This window comes from Neophocaena asiaeorientalis, unplaced genomic scaffold (assembly GCF_003031525.2).
Source record: "Neophocaena asiaeorientalis asiaeorientalis breed wild unplaced genomic scaffold, Neophocaena_asiaeorientalis_V1.1 scaffold242, whole genome shotgun sequence".
Lineage (NCBI taxonomy): Eukaryota > Metazoa > Chordata > Mammalia > Artiodactyla > Phocoenidae > Neophocaena > Neophocaena asiaeorientalis.
The window spans coordinates 3,137,119-3,165,077 of NW_020172451.1; the positions used below are offsets into that span (position 1 = coordinate 3,137,119).

Consider the following 27,959-nt stretch of genomic DNA (forward strand, 5'->3'; position numbering starts at 1 on the left):
CCCGACCAGGAACTGCCGCGCTAGTCTGTATAAAGGCAGATGGTGACTCCCACCAGCCATCACCGGTGGGCTTTGAGAACGCAGCCTGTCCACACTGGGGGCTTGTCTTCCAACTTCTCCGCCTCCCAGTTCCTGTGCTGGCCTCGGAGGGTTCTTTCTGGGCCCCACTTGCCGTTACAAGCTGTCACCTCACGTTTCCCACAGCTGTTTGTGTGTCCGGCCTTACCTGGGGGCATCTGCAGGCCCGCAGTTATGACTGGGTTTCCCATGGTAGAGGTTGTCCTGTGCTGTCATCCCTACGTCCACCCAAGTTTCCCCTTTCTCCTCCTGCATCCTAGTGGATGGTTGGACCCACCAGGCCTTTCTAGAGCCCCCTACCCACCCTGCCTTGGTGTGGCCCTGACTCACCTGCACACTCTGGGCCTGGGTCTGTTATGTGCGTCTTTCCCACTTGGTTTCTGAGCCAGACTGAACACAGGCACTGGGTCTTGAACATCTTTCCCCAAATTTAATACAGGAGCTGGCCTGGAAAATTGACAGCCTCCATTTGGTGACTGTGGACAAGACATCCCATCTTCTGATGACATAGAGCTTCCCAAACTTACTTAGCTCTGAATTTTAAAATTACGTATAACTTGTCCTCTTCCTTTTGGATATCTGATGAATTTTAAAGCAGAATGTTGCCCAGCACTTTGGAGTGGCATTCCTTGCGTTCACGTGAGTTCCGTGGACCCTCTTGACGCGAGAATGTGACGTTTTTACAGATGCCTGCTCTGTGCCTATTTCTGAGATCATCACCGTTGAAGAAACGGACGTTAATGGGAAACACTACACCAGCGGAAAATGGCAGAAAATGGAAAAGCCTTATGCTTTCACAGGTAACGTGGCCTGAGTGTTCCTCAGTAATTCCACGCAGGTTACATGAAAGGGAACTTTTTTTGTCACTTGTTTAACAAACTCGTTGTGTCCTTGGTTTACCTTTATAGAAAGGTCCTTATATCATTTTTTCCAAGCTCTACTTTTATTTATTTTTTATTGATTTTTGGCTGCATTGGGCCTTCGTTGCTGCGCGGGCTTTCTCTAGTTGCGGCGAGCGGGGGCTACTCTTCGTTGCGATGCGCGGGCTTCTCATTGTGGTGGCCTCTCTTGTTGCGGAGCACGGGCTCTAGGCACGTGGGCTTCAGTAGTTGTGGCACGCGGGCTCAGTAGTTGTGGCTCGCGGGCTCTAGAGCACAGGCTCAGTAGTTGTGGCGCACGAGCTTAGTTGCTCCGCGGCACGTGGGATCTTCCCGGACCGGGGCTCAAACCCGTGTTCCCTGCATTGGCAGGCAGATTCTTAACCACTGCACCACCAGGGAAGTCCCAAGCTCTACTTTTAATATTCATTTTTTTTCTTATTTTTTTATTGTTTTTTTTACGTGGGTTAAAAGGACTGAGAAATAGGATCTTTTCCCTAATATACCTTGGAAGTTACTAGTCAAAAGAAAGGGGACCATTGGGGCGTTTTGAGTGTGAACCTGGGGTTAGTGTGAGGGGAGTGTGTTCCCTGGTCCGCAGGGCCGCAGGCTCACGGCGTGTGTTCTCTGTGCAGTGCATCGTGTGAGGAGGGCCCGGCAGCACCGCTGGAGGTGGGCGCAGGTGACCTTCTGGTGTCCTGAGGAGCAGCTGTGCCACCTGTGGTTGCAGACCCTCAGGGAGCTACTGGAGAAGCTGAGTACGTGCGTGGTTTGTATTCGGCACAGCTTCCTGTAACCAAGGCGGATGTGATGAGTCGCTGTGGCTTTTGAATGCTTTACTGATGAGAGGACCACGTGGTGTGGTGCCCAGAGCCTGGCCCCCAGGGCGCTGGTACCTGCACTGACAGCCGCGAGGCTTGGGGCAGCCCCTTGGCTCTCTGGGCCTGGGTTTCTTTTCCTGGAAAATGGGGTGATGATGCCTGCACTCGGGTGAATGGAGGATTAAACCAGGTGCCTGGGGCAGGCATCTCTGTCCCCCTGGGGTGCGTCTGAACATCTGAGCTGTGAGTTATTGCCGTGCGGCCGGAATCTGTCTGTCACACTTAACGGTAGGTGTCAACTCATTTTGGGTCTGGAACACTATTTCGTGTCGTTTGGGTATGATCTTGTTTTAAATCAAAGCATAGTTGATTTACGGTGTTGTGTTAATGTCTGCTGTACAGCACAGTGACTCAGTTACACACATACATGTACTCGTTTCCGTTACGGTCTGTCCCCGGATATTGAATGTAGTTCCCTCCCTCTGCAGCAGGACCTTGCTGTTTTCCGTCCCGTGTACAGTAGTCTGCCTCTGCTGACCTGTTTGAATATAATCTTCATACACAGCCTTCAACTCAGGGCAGGCGTCAGCCATAGAAACGAAAGAGCGTGTGTTTAGGTTGGTTTTATATCTTTTAAAATTAATTTGGCCCCTAGATTAAAAAAGGGTGAATTATAATTTGTTTGAAGAAGGTACTTCCCACACGGCAGCTTCAGAGAGCCTTCCCGGCTTGGAAAAGCACGTGTTTGGCTTAGCATCTGGGTGGCGGGACTTGGATTCTGCGTTTCGCCCTCTGATTCTGTGGGACGGGATGGGGTGTTTGGTCCCCCCGCCGTCCATCTGACCGGTGCGTCCTGACCTCTCCTTCCATCTCAGGTCGCTGGCGCTCTGTCCTCTGCTTGTCCGCTGGACTTCTGAGCGAGTCTGGTCGGGAGGTTGCCTCAGTTCCTCTGCCACCACCTCCCCCTCCTCCTCACCTGCTCTCTCCCCTCTGTCCTCCGGTGGTTTTCATGAGACTTTGAGTCTTTGGAATAGGATGGTTCTGGAGGCTCAGACTCCAAGAGGAAGCCCTCTGAACCTGCCCCCCACTGAATAATGGGACTTTTTCCACAGAAAAACCTATACAGCCATGCATCTGCTATAATCTACTTGTATCTAAAATACCCTGTGATTCAGTTTTTTCAGCTGCTCCGTCCCTTTGTGTTACTACTGAATGTTTAATTGAGGTATAACTAGACACAAAGAAGTTCTCACACACTGAGCGCCCTCGGGTAACCGGCACACAGATCGGGAGACAACGCTGCCAGCCCCCTGGGGCCCCAGGGCCCCTGCCGTCGCTGCCCAAAGGTGCCGATCACCTGACTGCAGACACCTGGGCTCGTTTTGTACTCGTGTGGTCGGATCACAGCCGACACTCCCGTGTCTGGCCCTCCGGCAGCTTGTCGTCACGTGCGGGGCAGGTGGCCCGTTCTCTGGGCTGCGTGGTGTTCCAGGGGATGAGTGTCTGGTCGTTTATGCAGCCCTTTTACCGTTGATGGCCGCTGGATGGCCTCCTGATGTGGCCGTCGTGAGCAGAGCTGTTCTGAACACTCCCGCACGCGTCTCCTGGTGCACGCGTGGGACTGGACTTGCTGGGCTGGTGGCGTGTTTGAGCCTCAGTGCACGTGGCCACACTGCCTTCCAAACTGGAGGTACCGGGGCCACCACGCCCACCAGCAGGGGACCGGAGCTCTGCTGGTCCCACGCCTTTAAAATTGTAGTTACTCTGGTGGGTGTAAGTAGTCTTGCATTATGGTTTTAATTGGCATTTCCCTGATAGGAATGCATTTCTCAACTTCACTGGCTCTGTGTAGGGGCCATTTGGAGATCCTCTTTTGTGAGGTGTCTGTCCCAAGTCTTTTACCCATCTTTCCGTTGGGTTGTCTGTCTGTCTAAATGATGTGTAGAAATTCTTTACATATTGTAGATCTGAATCTTTCATTGGATTTTTGAATTACAGGTACCGTCTCCCACTGGATGGCTTGTGTTTTCGCTCTCTTCATTCCATTCTTTTGATGGACATTCTTAATATTTACGTAGCTCTGTTTATCTTTTTTAAAAACTCTGTGGCTAGTTTGTGTCCTATTTAGGACAGCTTTTCTGCTCCAAGGCCACGAAGGTGGTTTCTTCTAAAGCTTTGTTCTACCTCTTGCTTTGAGAGCTACAGTCCCTTTGGAAGTGATGTGTGTATGCAGTGTGAAGTAAGCAGTCACGGTTCACGTTCCTTAGATACAGATACTGCCTCACCCCGTGCCATCTGTGGGAAAGCTTGTCCTTTCCCCACCGCATCGTGGTGCTATTGTTTTGTTTTTTATTTATTTTTTGCTCACATGTAGACATTTCATTGGATTTTATATTTCACCTTGCATCCAATGACCTTGCTAAATTCATTGATTAATTTTACTGGTTTGATGATTCTTTTTGTCAGCGGTAAATAATGACTATTCTGTTTTTTCCGTCTCAGTTCTTATGCCTTTTTCTTCCTTTTTCTTACCCTTTTGCCCTGGTTTGGAACCTCCAGTGCAGCGGGGAGGGTCTTAGTCCTGATCTTGGGGGAAACTTTTCAACATCCCACAGTCGAAAATGGTGCTTCTTAGGTTTTTTTTGTTGTTTTGTTTTTTTGGCCACGCTGCGTGGTATGCGGGGGTCGAACCACGTGACCCCTGCGGTGGGGGCAGAGTCTTAACCACTGGGCCGCCAGGGAAACCCCAGGTTTTTTTAAGTAAGTTTTTAAAGTCCAGATTAAGGAAGTTCCTTTCCAATCCTAGTTTTCTGAGAATTTTTAAAAATCATCATCGGATGTGTAATTTGATGAGTGCCTTTTCTGCATCTATTGAGATGATTGTATGATTTTCTTCTTTTTGAGTTAACGTGTTGAAAAACATTGGTTTCTCCTCGTACTTTGTATAAAAGCCTTTGTATTCCTGGAATAAGTCCTACTTGGTAATGGTGTATTTGCCCTTTTTGTGCATTTCTGGACTTGACTTGATGATGTTTTGTGTAGGATTTTCTCCCCTAGGCTCAGGGGAGAAATAGACCTATGAGTTTCCTTTCCGTAAACGTGCTAGTCTGGTTTCGCTCTCCAGCTTACAGTGGTCATGTACACAGAGTTGAGAAGTGCTTCTTTCTTTTCTGTCGTGTGGAAGAATTTTTGTCATGTTGAGGCCACTTTTCCCCTTAAATATTTGGAAGCATTAAGTGGTGAAACCATCTGGGGTTTTCTTTGTGGGAAGGCTTTTATTAATGGCTCAGTTTCTTTATTAGATAGCAGACTATTCAGATTTTCTATTTGTTCTGTCACTTTTTGGTAAATTGTATTTTTTGAGAAATGTGTCTCTTACATAAAACTTATTGGCATAAGTTTAATAACTCCTTTCACTTTCCTTGTAATATTTGTAGGTTCTGAAATAATGTCCTTTCTCATTCCTAATTATTGTTAATTTGTGTTTTTTCCCTTTTTCTTTTTATCAGTTTTATTTAGGGACTTATCAATTTTATGAATCTTTTCAAAGCATAGACTTTTGGCTTTGATTTTTCTCTATTGTGTATTGCCTTCAATATTTCATTAGGAAGATTTTCAAACCTACAGAAAAATTGAAAAAATTGTACCGTAGACGTTCATACCCCCACCCCCTACCTTCCGCAGTTGTTAACATTTTGCTGGTTTTGTTTTGTCTGTGTCTCTCTGCCCGTCCATTAGTTAATGGTACGTTTGCTGTGTTTCCCAGTAAGTGACAGACGTCAGGGCGTGACCCTTCAGACACTTCAGCACGCGTGTCATTACCCAGAGGTCAGTACTTGTTTTCAGTTCGGAGGTAGAATTTACATACAGTGAAATGGACAGATGGTAAGTGTAAATCAGTGAGTTTTGAAGCATACGTGGACCCATGTGACCCAGACCCCGTAAGACTTAACACCACCCCAGTTTCCTCATGACCCTCCCCTGCCAGTCCAGAGACGACCACCAGTCTGCTTGTTGCCACGTTAGTTCTGCCACATAAATGGAATCACGTAAAAGGGGCTGTTCTGTGTAATTCTTCCGTCTCTCAGCATCACGCTTTTGGTATTTATTCACGTCGGTTAAGTGTCATCAGTGGGCTGTTCCTCTCCATTGCTGAAGCATGCTCCTTTGCTCACGTTCTGTGTACCCAGCCGTCAGTTGGTGGACGCCTGGTGGGTCTCCACGTTTTGGCTGCGGTGAATGGTGCTGTCGTGAGCGTCCGTGTGTGGGATTCTGTGTGGACCCAGGGCTTCGATTTTCTTGCTACTTCTATTGATTTGTTGGTTAAATTTGGTTTTTAAGTATCAGAATCTACTTGAACCGACCCAAGCAGAAATGTGGAGGTTGCTATAAGAAAACAGGGTGTTTCAGGAGACCTGGGTGTCGGCGGTTAGCCGGGCCTCTGGAAGGGACATCCTGCCATCCTTCCGTCTCTCTGTCCATCTCCAGATTGAGCGTTCCCTGTGCCTGTCCGTCTGTCTTTCTCTCCCAGCGCTCTGTGCCGTATATCTATTTCTCTCATTTTCTGCAGCCCCACTTTCCTTCACGTGAAGGAGAATGAGGCTGCCGCTCCCAGCATTTACACCCTGTAGGACTCAGTCCTCATCGGGAGAGAGCGTCCTTCTCCGCCAGGATTCTGAATCCCCGGGGCTGCCAGCCCCCTGGCCGATGTGCAGGGCACCTGCCTGATCTCACGAGCTGTGCTTTTCCTCTTTTCAGAGATGAGGAAGCTCTTGAGCACCGTTCTTTACCTTAAAGATGCTTTTTGTCACATACCACTGAGCAGCGCTCTAGAGCCGTTGTGGTGTGATTTTGCTCAGCTACACAGTTTTTCACTTCGATCACTTACGTCCATTGTGACCTACGCGGTGTTGCTGTCTTGCAGCGTCTAGACCAAAGCACTTACTGGTGTTCATCAATCCGTTTGGAGGGAAAGGACAAGGCAAGCGGATCTATGAGAGAAAAGTGGCGCCGTTGTTTACACTGGCCTCCATCACCACCGAGATCATCGGTAAGGCGCAAAGTCTCTGCTGTAGAAGTAAATTTGCGAATGACTCAGATATGGTCACCAGGGAAGATCCTTATTGTGTTAAGATTTTTTTTTTTCTGGGGCCATGCTTCGCAGCTTGCAGGATCATAGTTCCCCGACCAGGGATTGAACCCGGGCCCCAGCAGTGAAAGCACAGAGTCCCAACCCCTGGACCGGCAGGGAATTCCCTGTTTAAGATTATTTTAACAACCTGAAATCTTGGTTTTTTTGGCATACCAGAATGAGAAGAATACAAAGTAAAGAACGTAGACTGTTCTAGCCAAGTATTAGCATATAAAGCACTCAGGAAAAACACTAAGGATAAAAGGACAAAGGTTATGGACAGAAAATTCTTGCAAGAGAGACAAGCAATTAGTAAGGCTTAGAAATCATTTCACCAGTAAGTGGTATTTTTAAGAAACACGATGCAATGCCACGTTTGCAGTAACGAGTTTCAGAGCAGGTTCTAGATGCTGGGAGGGTGTAGGGAGACGGATTCTCCCTTCAGAGATTTGAGGGGTTTGTGTAAACTTATTAAAGGGCCACTTGGCAGTGCGGGTCAAGAGCCTCAAAAAGGAGGGGGTTTTTTATCCAATCTTACAGTTTTCTAAACTTTCCTGAGAAAGCCATCAGCTGTACACAGAGGGCGAGGTACACAGGTGTCCGTTGCCTCATTTTTATAAAAGCAAAACACCGGGAGCCACTTATACCCCGGAATAGGGAGCATAAAGATAAAATTGTGGTGAATCTGAAGGAATAGTATGTAGCTCTTTAAAATGGTCTTTACAGGGAATTTTTAATGATGAAAAAGGGATTGTGATAAGATGTTGGGAAAACAAGGACACAACATTTTGTGTACAAGTGAATTTCAAGAGCGTTTTTGTTGGGACTTCCCTGGTGGTCCAGTGGCTAAGACTGCACACTCCCAATGCAGGGGGCCCGGGTTCGATCCCTGGTCAGGGAACTAGATCCCACATGCTGCAACTAAAGATCCACATGCCACAAATGAAGATCCTGCACGCGGCAACGAAGATCCCACATGCCGCAACTAAGACCCAGTGCGTCCAAATAAAAAAATTAATAATTTTTTTTTTAAAGAGACTTTTTGTTACAGTGAGTATACGGACTATGGACTAACATTTTCTTTCTTCTACATTTTGGTATATTCTATAATTTTCCAACTCCCTTGGATAATAAGGGAAAACTATAAAATAGAAGATGTAATCTCTTCCAAAAAAAGTTATTATTTGTTGGCAATTAAATGCCAAGAATGTGGGACTTCCCTGGTGGTGCAGTGGTTGAGAATCCGCCTGCCAGTGCAGGGGACACGGGTTCGAGCCCTGGTCCGGGCAGATCCCACATGCCGTGGAGCAGCTAAGCCCGTGTGCCACAACTAATGAGCCTGTGCTCTAGAGCCCGTGAGCCACAACCACTGAAGCCTGCGCGCCTAGAGCCCGTGCTCGACAACGAGAGAAGCCACCACAATGAGAAGCCCGTGCACCGCAACGAAGAGTAGCCCCCGCTCGCCGCTACTAGAGAAAGCCTGCGTGCAGTAACGAAGACCCAACGCAGCCAAAAATAAATTAATTAATTAATTTTTTTTAAATGCCAAGAATGTGATGTCCTACCCAGTAGAGTGTATTCTGAGAGGTCCTGTTCCCCTGAGGTCAGCATCCCTGTCCATGAAAGGAATTCGGGTAAGATCAGAGGAGGAATTTCTTACAGGAAACCCTCCTGAAGATTTTGTAGGACCTCATTTTAAAAGCATGGTTTACTTGCCTTTTTTTTTTTTTTTTTTTTGGTACGCGGGCCTCTCACCGCCGCGGCCTCTCCCGTTGCGGAGCGCAGGCTCCGGACACGCAGGCTCAGCGGCCACGGCTCACGGGCCCAGCCGTTCCGCGGCATGTGGGATCTTCCCGGACCGGGGCATGAACCCGTGTCCCCCGCATCGGCGGGCGGACTCTCAACCACTGCGCCAACAGGGAAGCCCCGACTTGCCTTTCATTTTAAAGAGGATTCACAGACTTGAGTGTAAACTCTCTAATGTAACATGTTTTTTCCCACAGTTACTGAGCGTGCTAACCATGCCAAGGAGAGTTTATATGAGCTCAATATAGACAAATATGATGGGTAAGTAAGCGTCTTTCATCTGACTAATAGTCAATTCTCATCAAGTTTTACCCATCTGTCTTCATTTTATTCACTCCCTCTCCTTACACCTTTTTTCCTAGTTGTAGAAGTAAAATAAACCTTCTTCTAGAAAATTAGGAAAGGCAGAAACGTTCAGTCGTGTTCTTCTGCTTGGAAAACCACCGTGTAATAGTTTTGTTTTCCTTTTCGGTCTTACCACCTACGTACAGGAAGTTTTTCTGTATCATTTGAAAGTATGTTATAGACATGATCAGCTTTCGTCCCTAAATATTTGTGTATATTTCCTAAAAGCAAGGATATTCTCTTACAGAACTAAAACGCAGTGATCACAACCAGGAGATTAGCACTGATACGAATGCCGTTACCCATTTGCTGTCCGTATCAGACTCTGCCCGCTGTCCCATTACTCCCTAAGGCAGAAGAGCCCTGGATCGTACGTTGCCTTCAGACTCAGTGGGTGTGTCTCTAGTCTCCCGTGACGCGGACCAGATCCTCAGCCTTCTTGGTGTGGCTGAATTTTGGGAGAACAGGCCAGTGCCTTTGCAGCATGTCCCTTGGTTCTGGGTCTGTCTGAGGTTTCCTCTCGGTCAGGACCCGCTTGTGCGTTTCTGGCTGCGACAGTGCAGAGTGGGTGCCGTGCTCGTCCCCGCAGGAGGCACCGGCCCCAAGTGTGACTCTGCATCTGTGTTGCGTCTGTACCTGCTGGCATGTCAGCTCCTGGAGAGCTGGCCTCCTCTGCCTTGTGCACAGCTGTCCCCGGCGCCTGGCACAGGGCTGGCACGCAGCAGGTGCTCCGTGAATGAACACTGGGGAAAGGTGGTGAGGATCCCCGGAAAGCTTGTACGTAGATGTCCTATAGGCTCGGGTGTTTTGGAAAGATACTTTTGTTTATTTATTTTGTTTATTTATTTTTGGCTGTGTTGGGTCTTCGTTGCTGCGCGGGCTTTCTCTAGTTGAGGCGAGCGGGGGCTACTCTTTGTCGCGGTGCGCGGGCTTCCCATTGCAGTGGCTTCTCTTGTTGTGGAGCACGGGCTCTAGGCACGCGGGCTTCAGTAGTTGTGGCACGTGGGCTCAGTAGTTGTGGCTCTTGGGTCTAGAGCGCAGGCTCAGTAGTTGTGGTGCACGGGCTTAGTTGCTCCGCAGCATGTGGGATCTTCCCGGACCGGGGCTCGAACCCGTGTCCCCTGCATCAGCAGGCGGATTCTTAATCACTGCACCACCAGGGAAGCCCCGGAAAGATACTCTTGAAAGCTGCGTGGCGAGTAGCAGTGAGGATTGGACCCAAGGAAGCTGCCAGAGGTTGTGGGTCTTGGGCAAGAGCTGGCTGGACAGTGGCAGAGGCAGCAGGGCTGCTCTCCAGGACGTTTGGGGGAGAATCGGCTGGTCCCCGTGACCGAGTCCTCACCAAGTGTCATCAAGCAATGAGATGAGCTGAAGCGGGTTTTGGTATGGGGGATGTCAGCTGAGCTGTGGGCCCCCTCCAGTCGGGTCGGCGTGAAGGCTGAGGGGCAAGCTTTGTGACCAGGAGCGGCGGCATCCTGAGTGTCCCTGTGCTCCATCCCAGGGCCCCAAGAAGGCTCTAGGGTCTCAAGTGGGCAGCTGTGCCTCTGGGGACCTCAGGCAGTGTGAAGAGCCTCCCTGGAGGGGGGAAGGGTCAGGGAGGCGGATTAGGGTCACACAGCGGGAGTGGGTCATGAGTGGGGGAGCGTCAGGGAGGGAAGAAGCCACGTCTCACCTTCCCCAGAGGCCACCTGTCCCAGAGGCCGAGTTCTGGAGACCTTGTTCGGGGGCTGGAAGGCAGAGGGTCGAAGCCTGTCAAGCCCGTGTTTTGTCTGCTTGGTTCCGCCAGCCTCGCCTGCGAGGGAAGGGAGGGGCATTCGCTGCAGCTTGGCCCCAGGCCCTGCCCTTCCCGACCTGTCAGAGCCTGGCCGTGTGGCTACGGCGGGCATCGGGAGCCTCTTCCTGCAGGGCTGGGACGCAGACACAGAGGGTCTGAAGAGGTCTGCCGCGGGAGTGGGGAGTGAACTGAGATGGGTGGGGACTGTGCCGGCCGACGGGGCACGGGCACAGCTGCGGCCTGGGTGGCGGCTCGGAGGCCAGCGCAGGAGGGGGCTGGTGGTGCGGGGCGGGTGCGGAGGGCCTGACCCCTGTGTTCCTCCTGCAGCATCGTCTGTGTGGGCGGAGACGGCATGTTCAGCGAGGTCCTGCACGGCCTGGTGGGCAGGACGCAGAGGGACGCCGGCGTGGACCAGGACCAGCCGCGGGCGGCACTCGTGCCCAGCCCGCTGAGGATTGGCATCATCCCCGCGGGTACGTGGGCCGGGAGGGGCCACCCTTGGGTTTTCCTTGAGGCTCATCCCTTTATTTCAGGTGTGCTCTTCTCTCCACGCACCTGACACAGGACCGCCGCTGCGTGCGGGAAGGGGTCCCGCTGTCCCCCCGGACGCCTGCTTCCTGCCCGGTGCTGGGGGCGTGGTCCTTGCTCTCAAAGCGTTGGCCGTTTGGCAGTGGGGGGGATGGGGGAGGCCCAGAGCACAGTGCAGGACAAGGGGAGCCTGGGGGGCAGGCGGTGTCCTGGAAGAAGTGACGGGCACCCGGGGCGGGAGGCCTCGGGGTGTGAGTGGGACGGGCCGGCCGTGCCGTGTCCTGAGGTGGCCGGCTCGGCGTGTTTGGTGTCTCCGGGAAGCACCCAGCTCTTAGGAGAATCACAGCATTAAGCCGGCTGGGGGGGGCGGTGAAGCCAGGGCTTTGCAGACCACTCAGCGGAAGGAGGCACCCTCGTCACCCTGTGTCTGGGCCACAGCGGCAGGGACCCTGGCAGGCCAGCTTCGGGTAGACATCCGGGTTCTCCGATGGCTCTGAGAACGGTGCTGTCTCCCCATTTTCTGGGTGACGATGTGGGGTGCCAGGGTCAGGTTGCATGGTTGCCCAGAAGGGCGTGGACGGTGGGGCTCGGAGGCTGCCCTGCCCCACCTGGGAAAGTCTGTCCTTCTCCACCTGCCCCAGTATTGTCTGTGTGTTAAGGACGTTCCGCTCAGTGCGTCACGTGTTTTCCAACTTCTCTGCCAAGCTAGGCTTTTGTCCTTTAACCTTGTACATGGTGTTTCTGGACTACGTGAATTTTATTTTTCTACATTCTAATCTGGTTTTCCTTTATGCCTCTTGTCACCATTTGCCTGTGTGGCTCTGATACCTAAAACCCTGGGCTGTTAAAATGGTCGAAGTGCGCACGAGCTAAGGCCAATGCCACACGCTGGAAGTGCCCCCGGGCAGGCGCCCTGCTTCTCCGCGGCCTGGTGTGGACCGGGTCTTGCTGTGGGGCTCAGCAGACACACGGACCAGCGTGGCAGGAGAGGGTCTCCAGTAGCGGGGCAGGGTAGAGGAGATGCCGCTGGCGTGGGTCTGGGTGAGTGGCTCGGAGGGGCTCCTTCCGGGGGGGATCCCAGGAGCCTTCCTGAGACATGCGTGAGGGGCCGGGCGCAGAGTGACGCATGCCAAGGGTCCCCTGGGGCAGCGGGTGGCCATGGGAACAGCTGTGCGCTCAGGCAGGGGGCTAGAGGGACTGGGGAAAGGCCCTGGGTCAGGCTCTCGTCTTGAGGGCCGCGTGTGAGACCACCCTCTGCGTTCCGTTCTAGAGCAGTGGCGGGTGGGCTGCCCGGGTCCCGGGTGGATGCTGGACATCGGGTGTGTGGTCGGCTGTGACTCGGGCACAGTTTCAGGTGCAGAGCCAGCGGGACTTGGCGAATCGGATGGCGCAGCCAGCAGGAGCCCCCTGGCACTGGGCTGTGGGCACTGGCCGTGGAGCTCAGGGACAGTGTGTCGGGGTTCAGAGCTGAGTGGTCCTGCCTGGGCCTGCTCAGGTCTCAGGAAGGCCGGCACAGCGGGGGCGGGGAGACAGCAGTGCCCGGACTGTGCTTGCAAGAAGAAGGGTACATGCCCGCTGCCTCTGCCCTGGGCCGGATGATACAGCTTCAGGGAGGGCCGCCTCCCACGCGGGGCCTCAAGGAGGGGGAGGCTGCAGGTGGCTCTGGGGCACAGGGGCTGGGGGTCAGGAGTCTCCTGACGCCCGAGATGAACCAGATCTTACGTCTGGAGCTGGCGCTCCCTCTGGGTTAAATAAAGTCTTCACCGCACAGAGATCACTGGGGAGGTACGTTGTCCCCAGAGGGGACAGTGAGCTGTCGGAAGCAGACTGAATGTTAAACAAGCGATAAGTGGTGTTTTGGGGACGAAAAAGAATCAGACATTCTCCTGCCCTGAAGCGGCTGTCTGCTGGTGCCCCGGCCGCCAGCCCAAAGCACGGGGGTCCACGGCCCGCAGGCACCCCGTGCTCCGTCCATCCGTTCCCTCGGTGTGTCCTCCTGCGTACGTTCTGCTGGCCTCCTGTGGGCCGGCCTCGCTGGGGGCCTCGCGAGGGAACACGGCGGGGACGCAGGGAGTCCAGGGGGAGAGGCAGGTGATGAGCATGAAACAGAGAGGACAGAGCAGTGGGGCCCGGGGGAGCACGGTCCGGACGGGCGCATGGGGCCTTCCACGTGTGATCCCACTCAGATGCCTGAAGGGCGGGGGACAGCGCCCTGCATCTGGGGCACGATGTTCTAGGCCGGAGGAGCGGCACAGGCAGTGACCCTGAGGCAAGAAAGGCTTGGCTGTGGGTGGTGCCGCCGTGAGCAGGGTGAGTGAGAGGCAGGGTGGAGGTGGGAGCTGCGGGGGGGCAGGGGGAGGTGGCCCCATGGAGCATGCTGAGCTGAGTACCTTCTTTAAACATCTGATTTTTCAGCAAAGTGACCCCTGAAACCTACTAGAAACTCGGTTCACTTACCCTATTTGTGGCCCTAAGGGCTTGGGTGACAGTGAATGCGTGTGCCCCAGCCCAGGGCGTGAGCCCTCTGCTTTTTTCTGTAGAGTTCAGGTGCCTGTAGGTTCTGCGCCAACTCACACCCTCAGTGGGAGCGTTTGCGGTTAGCTCCTAGTGAATGAACTCGGAAAAGTGGGCCACGTCCAGCCCAGCCCTCTAGAGCCGGCGGTTTGCCCCAGGTGCGGCCCAGGACTGACTGACCAGTGGCCTTCAGCCTGTCCCTGTCCTGCCCACTGTTCCCACACGAGGTGCCTCTCAAGCAGCTTCTGTGACAAGATGCTGTCGTTGAGAAGGGTCATCAAAAAGGGCCCATCTTTGTTGTGGCTGTAAAAAGGATGATGCAGCTGGTCAGAAGTGCTGGGGTTTTTTTCCCTGCTCGAGACAGATCCCTTTATGAGACTTTCAACTTGATTCTAGCATCTGTTTAATAGGGCAGTTAGATTCTAGATAGACCCAGAAATAAAGAGGGACTTTAAAGGTCAAAAGGACATGGTGCAAAGTGCAGACCACTCGTCTCTTCATTTTTATTTGAGATCACTGCTGAATTTCTACTGATTAAAAGATTGCTGAATATACAAGTTATATCTGATAAAATGCAGGGGAGGGGACTTCCCTGGTGGCGCAGTGGTTAAGAATCCGCCTGCCGACGCAGGGGACTCGGGTTCGAGCCCTGGTCGGGGAAGATCCCACGTGCCGCGGAGCAACTAAGCCCGTGCACCACAACTACTGAGCCTGTGCTTTAGAGCCCGCAAGCCACAACTTCTGAGCCCGCGCGCCACAACTACTGAAGCCCGCATGCCTAGAGCCCGTGCTCCGCAGCAAGAGAAGCCACCGCAATGAGAAGCCCGCGCACCGCAACGAAGAGTAGCCCCCGCTCGCCACAACTAGAGGAAGCCCGCGCTCAGCAACGAAGACCCAAGGTGGCCAAAAATAAAAATAAAATAATTAATTTTTTAAAAAATGCAGGGGATGTTGGATGTCTGATCCGTTTTTGTTCTAAAGGATGCTTTGTGAAGAAAGTAAACAGTGCAGTAGGCATGTAAGGGGAGCAAGTGGGCTCTGGAAATTCTGGGAAGTTCTAGGGATGTGAAGGTGTGCTTCAAGTTAATTTCGTGGCTCTTTCGTAGTTTATTTTCTCAGAAATGTTTATACCCGTTATTCGGGTACCCTCAGTTAGAAAAATAAGGGTGTGGAAGATAGTCTGAAACCATGTAGTTCTCCTTAAATACTGTTAATTCCAGTTTAAGAATTAAGTCACTCCTGTAATCTTAAATGTTCATTTAAACCGTTTTACTTTTCGGCTCATTTTTGGAATGAGATGTCATTCAAGTCTTCAGGTTAAGATTAACAAAAAAGAAAAATATACGTATTAAAAAATATATCAATCTGTACGTGTTTACATAAGTTTCCGACCATAAGAAGGCATATGTTAGCTTAGATTAAATAGTTAAGAGGCTTCTACTCTGATCTCAAACTGGACCAGAGTCTGTTGCTCTAAGAGATGACAAACACTGCCTGCGATCCAGCGCGTCTGTTTAGAACCATGGACCTTCAGGCGCCCCTTAGGCTGAGGGCCTTATAGAATGTTCCGGGGCCTGAGGGCACAGCATCTGGGTCCTGCCTGCGGCCAGAGTTGTGTGAGTGTAAACAGGATGGTTATTCCCTGATGGGCCTCAACCTGTGTTGGTTGTGTGTCTGAGGCAACGCTTATGGCACAATTCTGGGTACCGTCAGGGTTTATTCTTGGGAAATCTAGACTAGGGTTTTCGGCTATTCAGCAGACGTGTTAAAATTCAGATCGCTCAGCCCCAACCCAAACCTACTGAGTCAGGATCTCGGGGGTGGGGCGGGGCTCAGGAGTCTGTTATAAGCAAGCACCAGGGAGGTGTTCTGCCCACCCAGGTGGAGAACAGAGACGTTGCTGATGACCCAGTTAGAACCAGGACGGACCGAGGGAGGACCCGTAGCATCACTGCCGTGCCCTCGGGATGCCGGTGCTAGCTGGGTGCTCTGGGGTCACCTCCACTCTATAGACAGGGGTGTGGGCAGGAGGAGGCAGAGCCCCGGCCGAGCCCGTGGGGTTCAGAGCGGGTCCCGCTGGCCCCTCGCGTCTGTCAGCCGGCAGCTTCTGCGCCCTCATGACCCAGGGGTGGGCTGAGGCTCCGGGTCTCGCCGCGCACAGGCCTGCAGTGCTTTTTCTGTGACCTCCACGAGCTGTCCCTGCTTTGCACGCACTTTCCCACTGCAGAGTCCCCCTGGTCTTGGGGTCTGGAGCCCCAGGGCTGCTGCCCGCCTTTGTGGCAGCCAGGAGTGGGGACACCGTGCAGAGCGCTGAGCCTGGCGCCCCGGCGCCCCGCCGCCACCGCTGCAGGGACTTCCCAGGGGCCCCGCCCCCCAGACGGGCTCAGGAGGGGTCTCTGACCTCTCTGGGAGGAGCTGGTTGATGGTATTCTTGATGAACCAACCTCAGTGACTAATTTTGTAGGCAAACGGAGCTTATTCCTTCTTACTTACTCCAGGGCCATGGAAGAAACGGAAGAGCTTACCACTCATTCACCTGGAAACACGCTGGGATCTTAAGTGATTGTAGTGATATTAAGGACCTTTCCCCCCTTTTAGGGTCGACAGACTGTGTGTGTTACTCAACGGTTGGCACGAACGACGCGGAGACCTCGGCTCTGCACATCGTCGTGGGTAGGTGCCTCTCTCAGTGCCACACTTGGCTTGCTCCATCCCGGGTCCCCGGGCACACGCGGGTGTCGGTCCACCTCACCGTGCGGGTGCCCGTCAGTCCGCCCGCAGGGCCCTGGCTGCCACCCTTCCCTGCCACTTCCCATCCAGCGGGGTGACCTTCAGAAACAGAAGCGCTGCTCTGCTCGGAACCCTCTGGTGCCCTCCCCAGACCATTTGGGGTGCCCAGCGCCTGCGCCCCGGTGGTTCTGCGGCCTCTTGTCGCCCTGTGGGGACAGGCCTCCCCAGTCACACCCCTCCTCCCCGCTCCTCTAGAAAGCGCGTCCCCCGGGGTAGGAAGCCCCAGGCTGCTCGTAAAGCTGCTCGGAGCTGTCCAGGCGCCCTCAGCGCACATGTGTGGCTCCCTCTGCCCGTCCTTGTCCCTGATGGCAGTGCTCATCGCGTGTCATCCAGAGTCACAGAACGGCTGTGTTTACAGACGGTGCACGTGTGATTTTACATCTGAAGACGCCAGGCGCCTTTTCCACCTTCCTTTCCGTTAGTGGCGTTTAGTGAGCTTCACGGTCACGTTGTTTTTCCCTCCTTACGGAACAGCTTTCCAAGCCCGTTTTGGAAATTTGAGTCAAATTTAGTCACTTGAGTGGAGAGCAGGAGGCCGGGCACCCCGGGAGAACAGCCCGCGGCCTCGACTGCCTTCTGCCTGTCTCACGCTTTAATCCGTGGCTTCGTCACGGCCGCCGGGCGCTGTGCAGCGGGACAGGCGGAGGGGCGCGGCGTCCACCCTGGCTTCTCTACGCAGGGGACTCGCTGCCCATGGACGTGTCCTCTGTGCATCACAGCAGCACGCTGCTGCGGTACTCGGTGTCCCTGCTGGGCTACGGCTTCTACGGGGACATCATCAAGGACAGCGAGCAGAAGCGGTGGATGGGTCTCATCAGATACGACTTCTCAGGTAACTCGGAGTACCACGCCGGGAGCTTCCACACACGGCCTCCGCCTCGCTCAGGGTGCGGCCCCGTTCACAGACGGAAACCAGGGGGCGGGAGTCTGACGGGTCCCGGGTGCCCGGAGAACCACTGCCGTCGGTCACAGGCCAGTTCTCACAGGTGCTCAGAGCTGGAACAAAGAGGAATGGAGGTCGATCCCAGATCGTACAAACAAGTGACGGTCTGCGCTTCAGGTCACGCGCAGCACCACCCTTCAGCCTTCAGATGCGTGTAAATGCAGAAAAAACGTTTGAAAGGATGTAGGATTCAAAGTTTGACACTTGTTGCTGAGATGAATTCCTTACAGGGACTTATAGTACTATTTTATTTTATTTTTAACATCTCTATTGGAATATAATTGCTTTACACTGTTGTGTTAGTTTCCGCTGTACGACAGAGTGAGTCAGCCACATGCATACGTATATCCCCGTATCCCCTCCCTCTTGCCCCAGGCCCCACTTCTGATTGTAGTTCTCTTGCTGTCTCCACCACATCTGCAGTGACTTCCTCCACTGAGGTCTGAACCCCTCCAAGTCATCCGGGAGGGTTGGAATCAGCTTCTTCCAAACTCCTGTCCATGTTGATATTTTGACCTCTTCCCATGAATCATCCCAGATGTTCTTAATGGCATCTGGATGGTGAAGGTTTTTGGTTTACTTTGCCCAGATCCATGAGAGAAATTACTGTCTGTGGCAACTATAGCCTTACAAAATGTATTTCTTAAGGAGTAAGACTTGAAAGTTGAAATGGGGACTTCCCTGGTGGCGCAGTGGTTAAGAACCTAGCTGCCAATGCAGGGGACACGGGTTCGAGCTCTGGTCCGGGAAGATCCCACATGCCACGGAGCAACTAAGCCCGTGCGCCACAACTACTGAGCCTGCGCTCTGGAGCCCACGAGCCACAACTACTGAGCCTGCGCTCTGGAGCCCGCGAGCCACAACTACTGAGCCCACGCGCCACAACTACTGAGCCTGCGCTCTGGAGCCCGTGCTCCGCAACAAGAGAGGCCACCACACTGAGAAGGGCACACACAGCAATGAAGAGTAGAGAAAGCCTGCACACAGCAATGAAGACCCAACACACCAAAAATAAATAAATGAATTCATTTTTAAAAAAAAAAAAAGAAAGAAAAGAAAGTTAAAATGACTCCCTGATCCATGGGCTGCAGAATGAATGTTGTGTTGTCAGGCGTGAAAACAACATGCATCTCGTCCATCTCCCTCAGAGCTCTTGGGTGACCGGGTGCATTGTCATTAAGCAGTAACATTTTGTGTGTGTGTGTGCGGTACGCGGGCCTCTCACTGTTGCGGCCTCTCCCGTTGCGGAGCACAGGCTCCGGACACGCAGGCTCAGTGGCCATGGCTCACGGGCCCAGCCGCTCCGCGGCATGTGGGATCCTCCCAGACCGGGGCACGAACCCGCGTCCCCTGCATCGGCAGGCGGACTCCCAACCGCTGCGCCACCAGGGAAGCCCGAGCAGTAACATTTTGAAAGAAATCTTTTTTTCTGAGCAGTAGGTCTCAACAGTGGGCTTAAAATAGTCAGTTAATCATGTTGTAAATAGATGTGTTTATAAACAGGCTTTGTCGTTCCATTTACAGAGCACAGGCAGAGTGGATTTAGCATAATTCTTAAGGGCGCCAGGATTTTCAGATGGTAAATGAGCACTGGCTTCAACTTAAAGCCACCCCTAACCGCAGAGCCAGCCTGTCTGTCCTCTGGAGCTCTGAAGCCAGGCAGCGACCGCTCCTCTCCAGCTGGGGCGGTGCTATAGGTGGCATCTTCTTCCAGCAGAGGGCTGTTTCCTCTGCACTGAAACTCTTGTTGAGTGCAGCCGCCTTCGTGAATGATCGTAGCTGCAGGTCTTCTGGCCGCTGGCACCGGCACCTGCTGCTTCCCCTGCACTTCGATGTCAGGAGGCGGCTCCTTTCCTTCAACCTCGTGGCGCAGCCTCTGCTCGCTTCTTCCTCTGCGGCCCCGGGCGTGCTGGGGGCGCAGGCAGCTCGACGGACAGCACGCCACAGTTTGCCAGAGGGGCCGGCCACGGTCTGGTAGCAGTGCTGCCTGGTCTTTTTCCCGAGTTCCTCCAAGACACCAAAGTTGTGGATGACGGGGTCAAGCCTGGGGGCGCGCTGGGGGCTTCACAGGGCGGAACCTGCAGGCCACGTCGTCGAGGCCACGACAAGGGGTCACTGGTGGCCAAGACGTCCCCTTTGCCAGTGTGGAAGGCAGCCCTGGTGGCCGGGAGCCTGCAGTCCTCTGTGATGGTGGTGGCAGCTCAGCCTGAAGTGGGAGGGGGCCACGTCCTCCTGCAGACACTCTGTCCCCAGGCAGGGGCCCCGGCCCACGCTTTGCAGACGCTGACGGCACAGCCTCCTGCACAGGCAGTGGTGCATGTGGATGTGTCTCTCTCTGTTCTCAGGTTTGAAGACCTTCCTCTCCCATCACTGCTACGAAGGGACAGTGTCCTTCTTGCCAGCACAGCACACGGTGGGCTCCCCGAGGGACAGGAAACCCTGCAGGGCGGGGTAAGCACATCCCTTACGTGCGTTTCTGCTCAAACGATGAGATAGAAGCGGGACTGGCTGGGGTTTGCTCCTGCTGTGAAGTGAGCAGTACCTGGCAATGTAGACGGGCGGTGCTGGTTCCTCCTGACCAGTGGTCAGGGTCCCACGCACCCTGAGGGGGTCCCGCTGTGTCCCCCATGCTGGGTCCTGGGTCACGGGGCGGTCCAGGGTCAGGTCTGGTCCCCGTCGTCTCCCCAGCAGAGGGCTCACACCACGCCGTCTGCTCCGGTGCGGGGATCTGCTGTCCCCCCCACTGGGGATGTGAGAAATGATGAAGACAAGCCCCTTTATGGACAGCTCTGTGCGCGCCCTCGGGGCACCCGTGGAGCTGGCTGGACGGGCCCCCTGTCCCCCCACTGGGTGGTCAGGAGAGGCCAGTCCAGACCCCGGGCCAGCAGTGGGGGCCCCTCTGCGAGCCATGCTACCTTGTCGTCCTGTGTGTCCCCACCGTGCCCCACAGTGTGTGCCTGGGTTAACCTGGAACGAGTGTCAGGTTGTCACCTGTACTCGCGGCCCGACAGCCCGCATCTCGTCCCTGCTTCTCAGCCTGAGGACGCGGAGAGTCTGAGGGGTTTCGATGGACTCGGGGGTTTTCCTTCCTCCTTTAAGTCATTCAGACGTGGGCCCTTCCTTCCCCTGGTCCTCTCCTCCTTTAAGTGAAGAATTTGAGACCATAAAATCAAACAGAGGCACGGCCTCGCCACATCCGTTGCTGATGAGCTAATTCCACCAGCAAAAGCCCCTGGCCCGTTTGACGGCCTGCATCCAGCGGTGCCCAGGACCGCAAACATCTTTCAGACCGACGACCAAGTCCCGCGACAGCTGCTCTGAGCCGTTCACTTGCTCGTTACTGACTGGACCACTGTCCAGTCACCACTGTGTTACCTGTTTTGTGAAAGGGAACAAAGTCTCAGGCCGGGAATCCGCGCTGGGATCTGCACCTTGTCCTTTGCTCCATCCGCCGCCACCCCGGCGTCAGGGCCAGGCTCAGCCCGCCCCCCAGAGCCAACGGAAGGGCCTCATGGGATGCCGTTTGCTTTTTGTAATGTTTATCAACTTTCAAAACGGATATGTTGTCTATGTAATTTTTAAGAGTGGATCCGATTCTGAGAACTCAAATTAATATGCAAACCAAGTATTTTTAAGCGAAGCCTCTGCAATTGCACTTCCTGTTATATGCAAACAATCGAAATGCTTTTGCAGCCTAGGTTACAGGCGAGGGGGGGCGTGTTCTTGTCCTCCAGGTGCTTTGTCTGCAGGCAGAGCAAGCGGCAGCTGGAGGAGGAGCGGAAAAGGTCGCTGTACGGCCTGGAGAGCGCCGGTAACGTGGCTGGGCCGGCTCCGCGGTGGGGTGGGGGACCTGCCCGGGGCCCCGGGGCTCGCCCCTCCCCCCCTTCTCTGCAGGGGCACCTGCTTCCACTTCAGCTCCAGGCAGAGTGCGCGGTTGCCTTTGCCAGACTCTGGGGAAAAGAGGGGATTTTGTGGAAGGGCCCATCTTGCCACGTCCCTCCGAACTACTGTTGTAGCGCCAGCCAGGCGCCTGTCCCTAGAATGGTCCGGAACGGGGGTCAGCGAGTGGGCTCAGCAGGGCTCCAGAAACTATTCGTGGACGCTGAAATTTGAGTTTCACGTCATTTTCACATGTCACAAGATACTTTCCTTCTTTTGATTTTTTTTTTCAACCACTTAGAAATGTAAAACCCATTCTTAGCTCGCAGGCCACACCCAGTCAGGTAGGTGGTGGGCCAGATTTGGCGACCCCTGCTCTAGATCGTGGTCCCAAGTCCCAGGCGAGGGCCCGAGAAACAGTTCTGCCTCTCGGGAGGTGACCGCCGGGCACAGCGGCGGGCGCGGTTTTCTTTGCGTTGATGCTGAGAAGCCATCGCATGGTGCGTTTGTAGAGACGACCCCTCCCGGTCATCTCGGGACGCCCGCCTGCCCGGCTCGGATTTAACGTAGCATCTGCGATGCTTCTTCCTGCTTCAGAGGAGGTGGAAGAGTGGAAGGTCGTCTGCGGGCAGTTCCTGGCCATCAACGCCACCAACATGTCCTGTGCTTGTCCCCGGAGCCCCCAGGGGCTCTCCCCGGCCGCCCACCTGGGAGACGGGTCTTCTGACCTCATCCTCATCCGGAAGTGCTCCCGGTTCAACTTCCTGAGGTTTCTCGTCAGGCACACCAACCAGGGCGACCAGGTAAGGCCACCACTGCTTCCACATGGCCTGCGTCGGCGGCCGCTTCTACCTGGGCGACCCCGATCTGTATGTTGTAGGATCGGCTATGAATTCAAGGGGAAGAAGGACAGATTTTTCTGTTTGCATTTCACCCATTTTAAAGTCTTAGTCATAGTTACTCCTTGTAAAATCTCATTTAAAAATATAAAGTCTTTGAGCAGAGAAACTAGGAGGCGTGAATGTTTCTCTTCCTATGTAAAAACAGAATGAAGTGACGCAGTGCAACCTTCTGTTGCCCTTGCTGGTCACAACAAAACCTTTCAGCTCCCGGAAAGGGGTTGTATTGAGACTCTTCTAGCAAACCTTTCCTTAGTCACTGGCACCCTTGTAGTGACACGGGGCCGGGGAGGGCGAGTCTAACAATACCCAGACAATTGCAACTTCTGATCAGCCTATGATTTTAGTCAAGTTTGTGGCTGTTACATTTTTTTAAGATCTGGGCCAACAGTGTTTTCACGTGGCTTTTAAAATACTGCTCGTTAAGAAGGTAAATAATCGTACAAGTCGCTGCTCAGGAGCCGCGGAGCTCTTTACTCCGTGTCACTCATTGTGGATGGGACCGGGTTGTGAGAGTTGTGGTAACTTCTCTTGTCCCCAAGCTGCGGGGCGCGGAGCTGCCGGGAGGCCCCGACGGCTGTCCCGCCCCCAGCGCAGCACCGCTGAGGGCACGTTTCCGTCCTGCTGTCTCTTGGTAGTTTGACTTCACTTTCGTCGAAGTCTATCGCGTCAAGAAGTTCCAGTTTGTGTCGAAGCCTGCGGAGGACAAGGACGGCAGCGTCCGGGGCCGCGGGAAGAAGCGATTGGGGCAGCTGTGTAGCGACCGCCCCCCGTGCTGCTGCGCCGTCTCCAGCAGCGCCTGGAACTGCGACGGGGAGGTTCTGAGCAGCCCTGCCATCGAGGTCAGGTGAGCGAAGGTGGCGCTGGGGCTCTGTGGGCCTGGCACCCTCACAGCCTGAAGCATAAGAGTGAGTCACAGACGCACGTGTGTTTCCCCGGGTGAAATCCCCAGGGAGACGCCGTGCCCTCAGGTTTGGAAAGATGCTGAGGGGTCGGTCTTTTCACAGGTCTTGAAGCCCCTCAGTTTTATTTTTCTGTGCCACATCCCGCACTGCCAGCACTGGCGTTCCCTCCCTTGTCTCACTAGTTAAACTAACAAAGCGCCTCTGTGGGCACTTTCCAAGTCCTGGATCCACTGACCACCCGGAGATGCTGCGGCCGTGCTGTGGTCCAGGCACCAGGCCCGCCCCTCCGGCTCTGAACCTACTGGGCCTGCTGTGTTTGGACTTGGGAATCTGAAGTCTGATTATATGTATTTATTACATCGCCAGATGAAATAGGAGTGCCAAGAACATGGTTTTTTGCCCCACTGAAAGACACAGTAAAGGAGACTGTTTTTTAGAAAAAGGCTATTGATTGAGATGTGCGTGTAACAGTTACAAGAGACTGAGGGAGAACTGTAAAGTTCTAGAAGGATTCTGTCCTGTGACCAATGGCTTTAGGATCTTGGTCGACCTTAAGGAATCCAAACTGGACTCTCGCTGGCGATAGCAGGGTGGGTGTTACACGAGCAAGGCGGTCAGGAGCGAGCCTGCAGGCCCCGCCCCCGCTGCCTGGACGGATGGGTGGCGGGCGCGCCCTTCCATGTTTCAGGGTGCTGCGTGGTATCCCCGTTTATAATCCCCACTTTAAATGGCTTCTCGGCCAACCAGCTGCTGGTCCCAGCTGGGTCTCCTGCCTGTTAGCGTGTAAGCCAAAGCCGCGGGCAGGGGCAGGCTCTCCGGCCTCCCCCAGTCCCCGTCTGCGTGCTCCCGGCTCTTGCGACCAGGATGCGGCCAGTGTGGCAGTGACCGCCCTGCTCACATCTCAGGACAAGAGGCGGCTCCAAGGTCACAAGCGAACCCACCCTGCCAGTCGTGCGTGCAGGGGTTCGGCTCCTGTAGACTCATTTCACAAGTTAAGGAAACGGAATTATTTTTAATGCCGGCTTATGAATTGCTGAAAGTTAAAAAAGGCATTCTTTTGTGAAATAGATCCTACACGTCTTGATAAAGGTTGCACTGCCTTGAACAGCGAGCCACTTACTTATGGGGTCTCTGGGACTAACCGTCTCTCAGGAGGCTGTGACGTCATTCATCACGTGGGACGGCGCCACTGCCAGTGGGACCCGAGAGCCCACGCTGACCTGCGAGCCCCCGCTCACGTGCTGTGGCTCTCTGTGGAAGGCGGGCGGTCGGGCTGGCGTGGCGACACTTGTCTTCCGTGACTGCACATTTCCCGCGTCTCCTACTCGCTCGGGCTTGCCCTTCTGGGGACCCTCCCCATGGCCCCGTCAGCTCCGTCCTCATAAGGAGGCCGAGGCAGGGAGAGAGGCGGCTTCTGCTCGCGGGTGGGGCGCCGGAATTAGAACCGGGTCTACGGGGTCCCAGATCTCCACTTGGCCGTCAGCTGCTCTTTGCAGAGTAGGTCTCTCAGGAGTGTCAGGAAGTCGCTCTGCGCCCCGGCCTGTCGCTGCCAGGTGGGACCAGAGACTGCCACGGTGAGACCCACCGTCCTGGTGCGTGAGGCCCACCTCCACCCTCGACCAGCTGGGGGGCCGAGGGTCAGGGGACGCGCAGGGTCTGAGTGTGGCCCTTTGTCTCTGCAGGGTCCACTGCCAGCTGGTCCGGCTCTTTGCACGAGGAATCGAGGAGAACTCGAAGCAGGAGTCGCACCGCTGAGCCGCCGCCTCGCGTCACCGGCCTTCTCGCCGTGCTTGGGAAGCGGGAGCGTATTGAAGAAAATTACTGCAGACCAATTACGTTGATATGCATTCAAACTTAGAAATTTATTTTTGATAGTTAAATCTTGATTTTAGAAAAAGCACCTTTTGTCAACAATTCTGTGGACATATTTGGCATTTTCGGTTCTGTGTGGGTCTTTGGGCTGCGTTTCACGTAACTTATCCTCAGCAGGTGGCGCCTGTTGACTTGGGAGCGCCTCTGGCTTCTTAAGATTTCAGCCACGCTGACGGCGCAGATGTTAAAGAGGCCCACTTGTGGCGCTCTCGCAATAACTGTAGGGACAACGCGACGTGAATGCTTTCCGTCGAGGTCACGCCACCAGGACACGAGTGTCTACAGGGTCACCGGTCCGCTTGGCAGGACTTACCCTGTAGTAGCTTGTGATCAAGTTGTGGAAAGTAGTTGGTTCTCTTTGCCTTTGTAGTACCTGCATCTTAACTTGCGATTAAGGCGTTATTACTGGACCCTTCCTGTCCCGGGCGACTACAGTGCAATGTCGGAGTCCTGCCCGAAGCGACGCTTCCAGAGTAGCCCATTCTCGCGAGTGAGAAGAACACTCCCAGTAACGACGCTACCGCAGCTTGAAAAGTCACACTGGTGTTTCTAGACAATCCAGCTGGGAGCGAGGACAAGTCAGGAGCTCTGGAGACGGGCGGCTTGCAAAGCCCTCGCAAGGGTTTTAACTCTTAAATTTGGAATCCCCGAGCTTTCTGTCCGCACAGCGGGGATGCCATAGCTGGGCTTTGTGGGGAGACAGAAAGCAGCCGAGCGCGGTGGGTGAGACGTTGAGACGTTCCTGCGCGAACTGTGTGAACTCCAGCCCGAGCTCCCCACCCCCAGGGGAGGGTCCCACGCCCCGGGGTCCCTTAGACGCAGCCCCGAGTCTGTACCACGTGGTCCAGGTTTGTTCCTTTCTTACCTTCACAACTTATTTCTATATATTTATTGAAAGTTCTGGCCTTTAAACCAGAAGAGGATAAACGGTGTCCTGTCAGTGTTTTCGTTTGTTTCTGCTCAAGTGCTGGGGCCTCCCCGGGCCCAGGGCCGCCCCTCGCCTGGGCCTCGTTTCGTTGTGTTCGTGCTTCGGTGCGTGGAAGACGCATCTGAAACAGCTTTAGCTGAAACGTGAGAGGAGGCAGCCTCACCTTGGATTTGTGAAGAGGGAGTTTGACTGTTACGAGAGGCAGTGTGAGCGGCCGCCGCCTTTCACGCAGGGTCCGGGCAGCCGCTTTAGCATCTAACAGACATCGTTTATTTCTGGAATGCCTTTGCAGTGATTTCTATTTGGAAGGACACGTGAAATGTCCTGTTTCACCATTCAGTCCCGCCCAGGGCAGCCTCAACAGTGGCTTTTTAGGAGACCACGTTATTAAGTGATTGATTGTGCAAGTTGCATGATTTGATAACTGGCGGGGGAGTGAAAGTCTGAGGATGAGAAAGAAGGAGATGCTGCCGTCTTGTTGATGTTTGCCCTCGATGGGGAGGAAAGCAAAGGTGCACGAGCTCTGCGCGGGGGACCGTGGGCGCCGTGGACTTGACGGCGCTGCTTCACCAGGGTCCCTGAGAGGGTCTCCAGTCTTTATCGTCCCTGGGAAATGTTTCCGATCACTGGCCTGCCCTGAAATGCACTGCCAATTGTAGAAAAACCGTCCAGGTCAGAGGGTAGGCATTTTACGTTCAGGAAGAAACCCCACCACGCCACGTGGTTCCCGCGTGCCTTGGCGACATTCACCGACTGCTTGCCGGCATTCAAAATCGCAGACCTTGGAGCTGCCCCTGGAGGTTGTGTGGCTGTCCGAGGACCGCCCCGCCCCACCCCGGGGGGGGGCCGTGGATGACCCCGTCACGGGGCCGGAGTACCTTTTGGACCTTGCGGCGCGTGAGGACCCTGAGTGGAGCGACCCCAGCGCCTACACTGTAGGATTTTAAGAAAAAATCACAACTGATGGCTGGACAGTGAAAACCTGGGGTCGCTGAGCGGCGTTAGTCTAGGTCGGTAACGTCCCGTGTGGCCTGTCGGTGCAGCAGTCAGGCCCCTGGGCGGGCGGCCGGCTCTGTCCTCACTGCGGTCCCGTGTAACTGGGCAGAAGGTGGCTTCATTTCCTTTCTAGTCTTGCTGGCTTCAAGATTAGAAAATGGTGAAATTTGCTCTGATGTGTTTGAGAAGACAAATAAAGCTGTTACTTTGGGCAGGACCTAGCTTCTTTTTTCTCTTACGAGTTTCCTGTTGTTTTTCAAAGCAGAGTATTTTTTGTGAAAACACATACAATTTAAAGAACAAGAGTAAGATGAACAATGAGGTACCTGCCCCCCAAGCCAAGAAACTGAACTTCACCCCCAGGCTCCCTGCGTGCCCTTGTGGACTGAGCCTGCCCTGCCTCCACCGGAGAGGTAACTACTGTTTCAAAATGTGAGGGTATCACTTCCTTGCTTTACCCATGAGAGGGGCTCAGAACGTGGCACCCCGAAATGTGCCACTTTGGCGTAAGGACTGTTCTGAGTGGAAGACAAGATGCCAGAAAGAGCCCTCTGCCCTCCCCCATCTGCCTGAAAGGACATATCTTCCTCTCTGTGAGGGTGTGCCCCCTCTTCTCTCCTGGGCCCGCTTTGTCCCTGGAGACAAAGTGAGCACGGAGGTGGTGCTGCGCCAACAAACCTCAATGAAACAACGCTTCTCCTCCGTTAGCTTCTCCATATAAAATTCCCCAGTACATTAAGTTTACCCTGGAAGCCCAAACTCCCTTCCCTTTGACGGTGGAGGACACTGGGGTCCAGAGCGGGAAGGGGCTGGGCTTCCCGGTTCCAGCGTGTTTGGGGGGTCAGATCTCCGCGAGCCGGACGGCTTTCCCA

General features: G+C 54.2%; 1 protein-coding gene across 1 annotated transcript; it reads left to right on the top strand.

The window, feature by feature from the left end:
* Positions 1 to 677: 677 nt before the first annotated feature.
* Positions 678 to 27,304, top strand: CERK (ceramide kinase). The gene is made up of 13 exons (XM_024737397.1): positions 678 to 717; positions 765 to 878; positions 1,592 to 1,714; positions 6,702 to 6,827; positions 8,912 to 8,975; positions 11,161 to 11,306; positions 16,474 to 16,548; positions 17,345 to 17,497; positions 19,954 to 20,059; positions 21,343 to 21,419; positions 22,085 to 22,290; positions 23,025 to 23,233; positions 24,974 to 27,304. The coding sequence occupies exons 1-13, from the start codon at positions 678 to 680 to the stop codon at positions 25,044 to 25,046; spliced, it is 1,512 nt and encodes a 503-aa protein (XP_024593165.1). The 3' UTR covers positions 25,047 to 27,304.
* The last annotated feature ends 655 nt before the right edge of the window (positions 27,305 to 27,959 follow it).

Bases quoted from the DNA above. Each gene is read 5' to 3' on its own strand.
- CERK (XM_024737397.1), top strand. From the start codon at position 678: ATGTTGCCCAGCACTTTGGAGTGGCATTCCTTGCGTTCAC. The intron at 879-1,591 runs GTAACGTGGCCT...TTCTCTGTGCAG, and splicing joins AAAGCCTTATGCTTTCACAG to TGCATCGTGTGAGGAGGGCC. The intron at 22,291-23,024 runs GTAAGGCCACCA...GTCTCTTGGTAG, and splicing joins ACACCAACCAGGGCGACCAG to TTTGACTTCACTTTCGTCGA.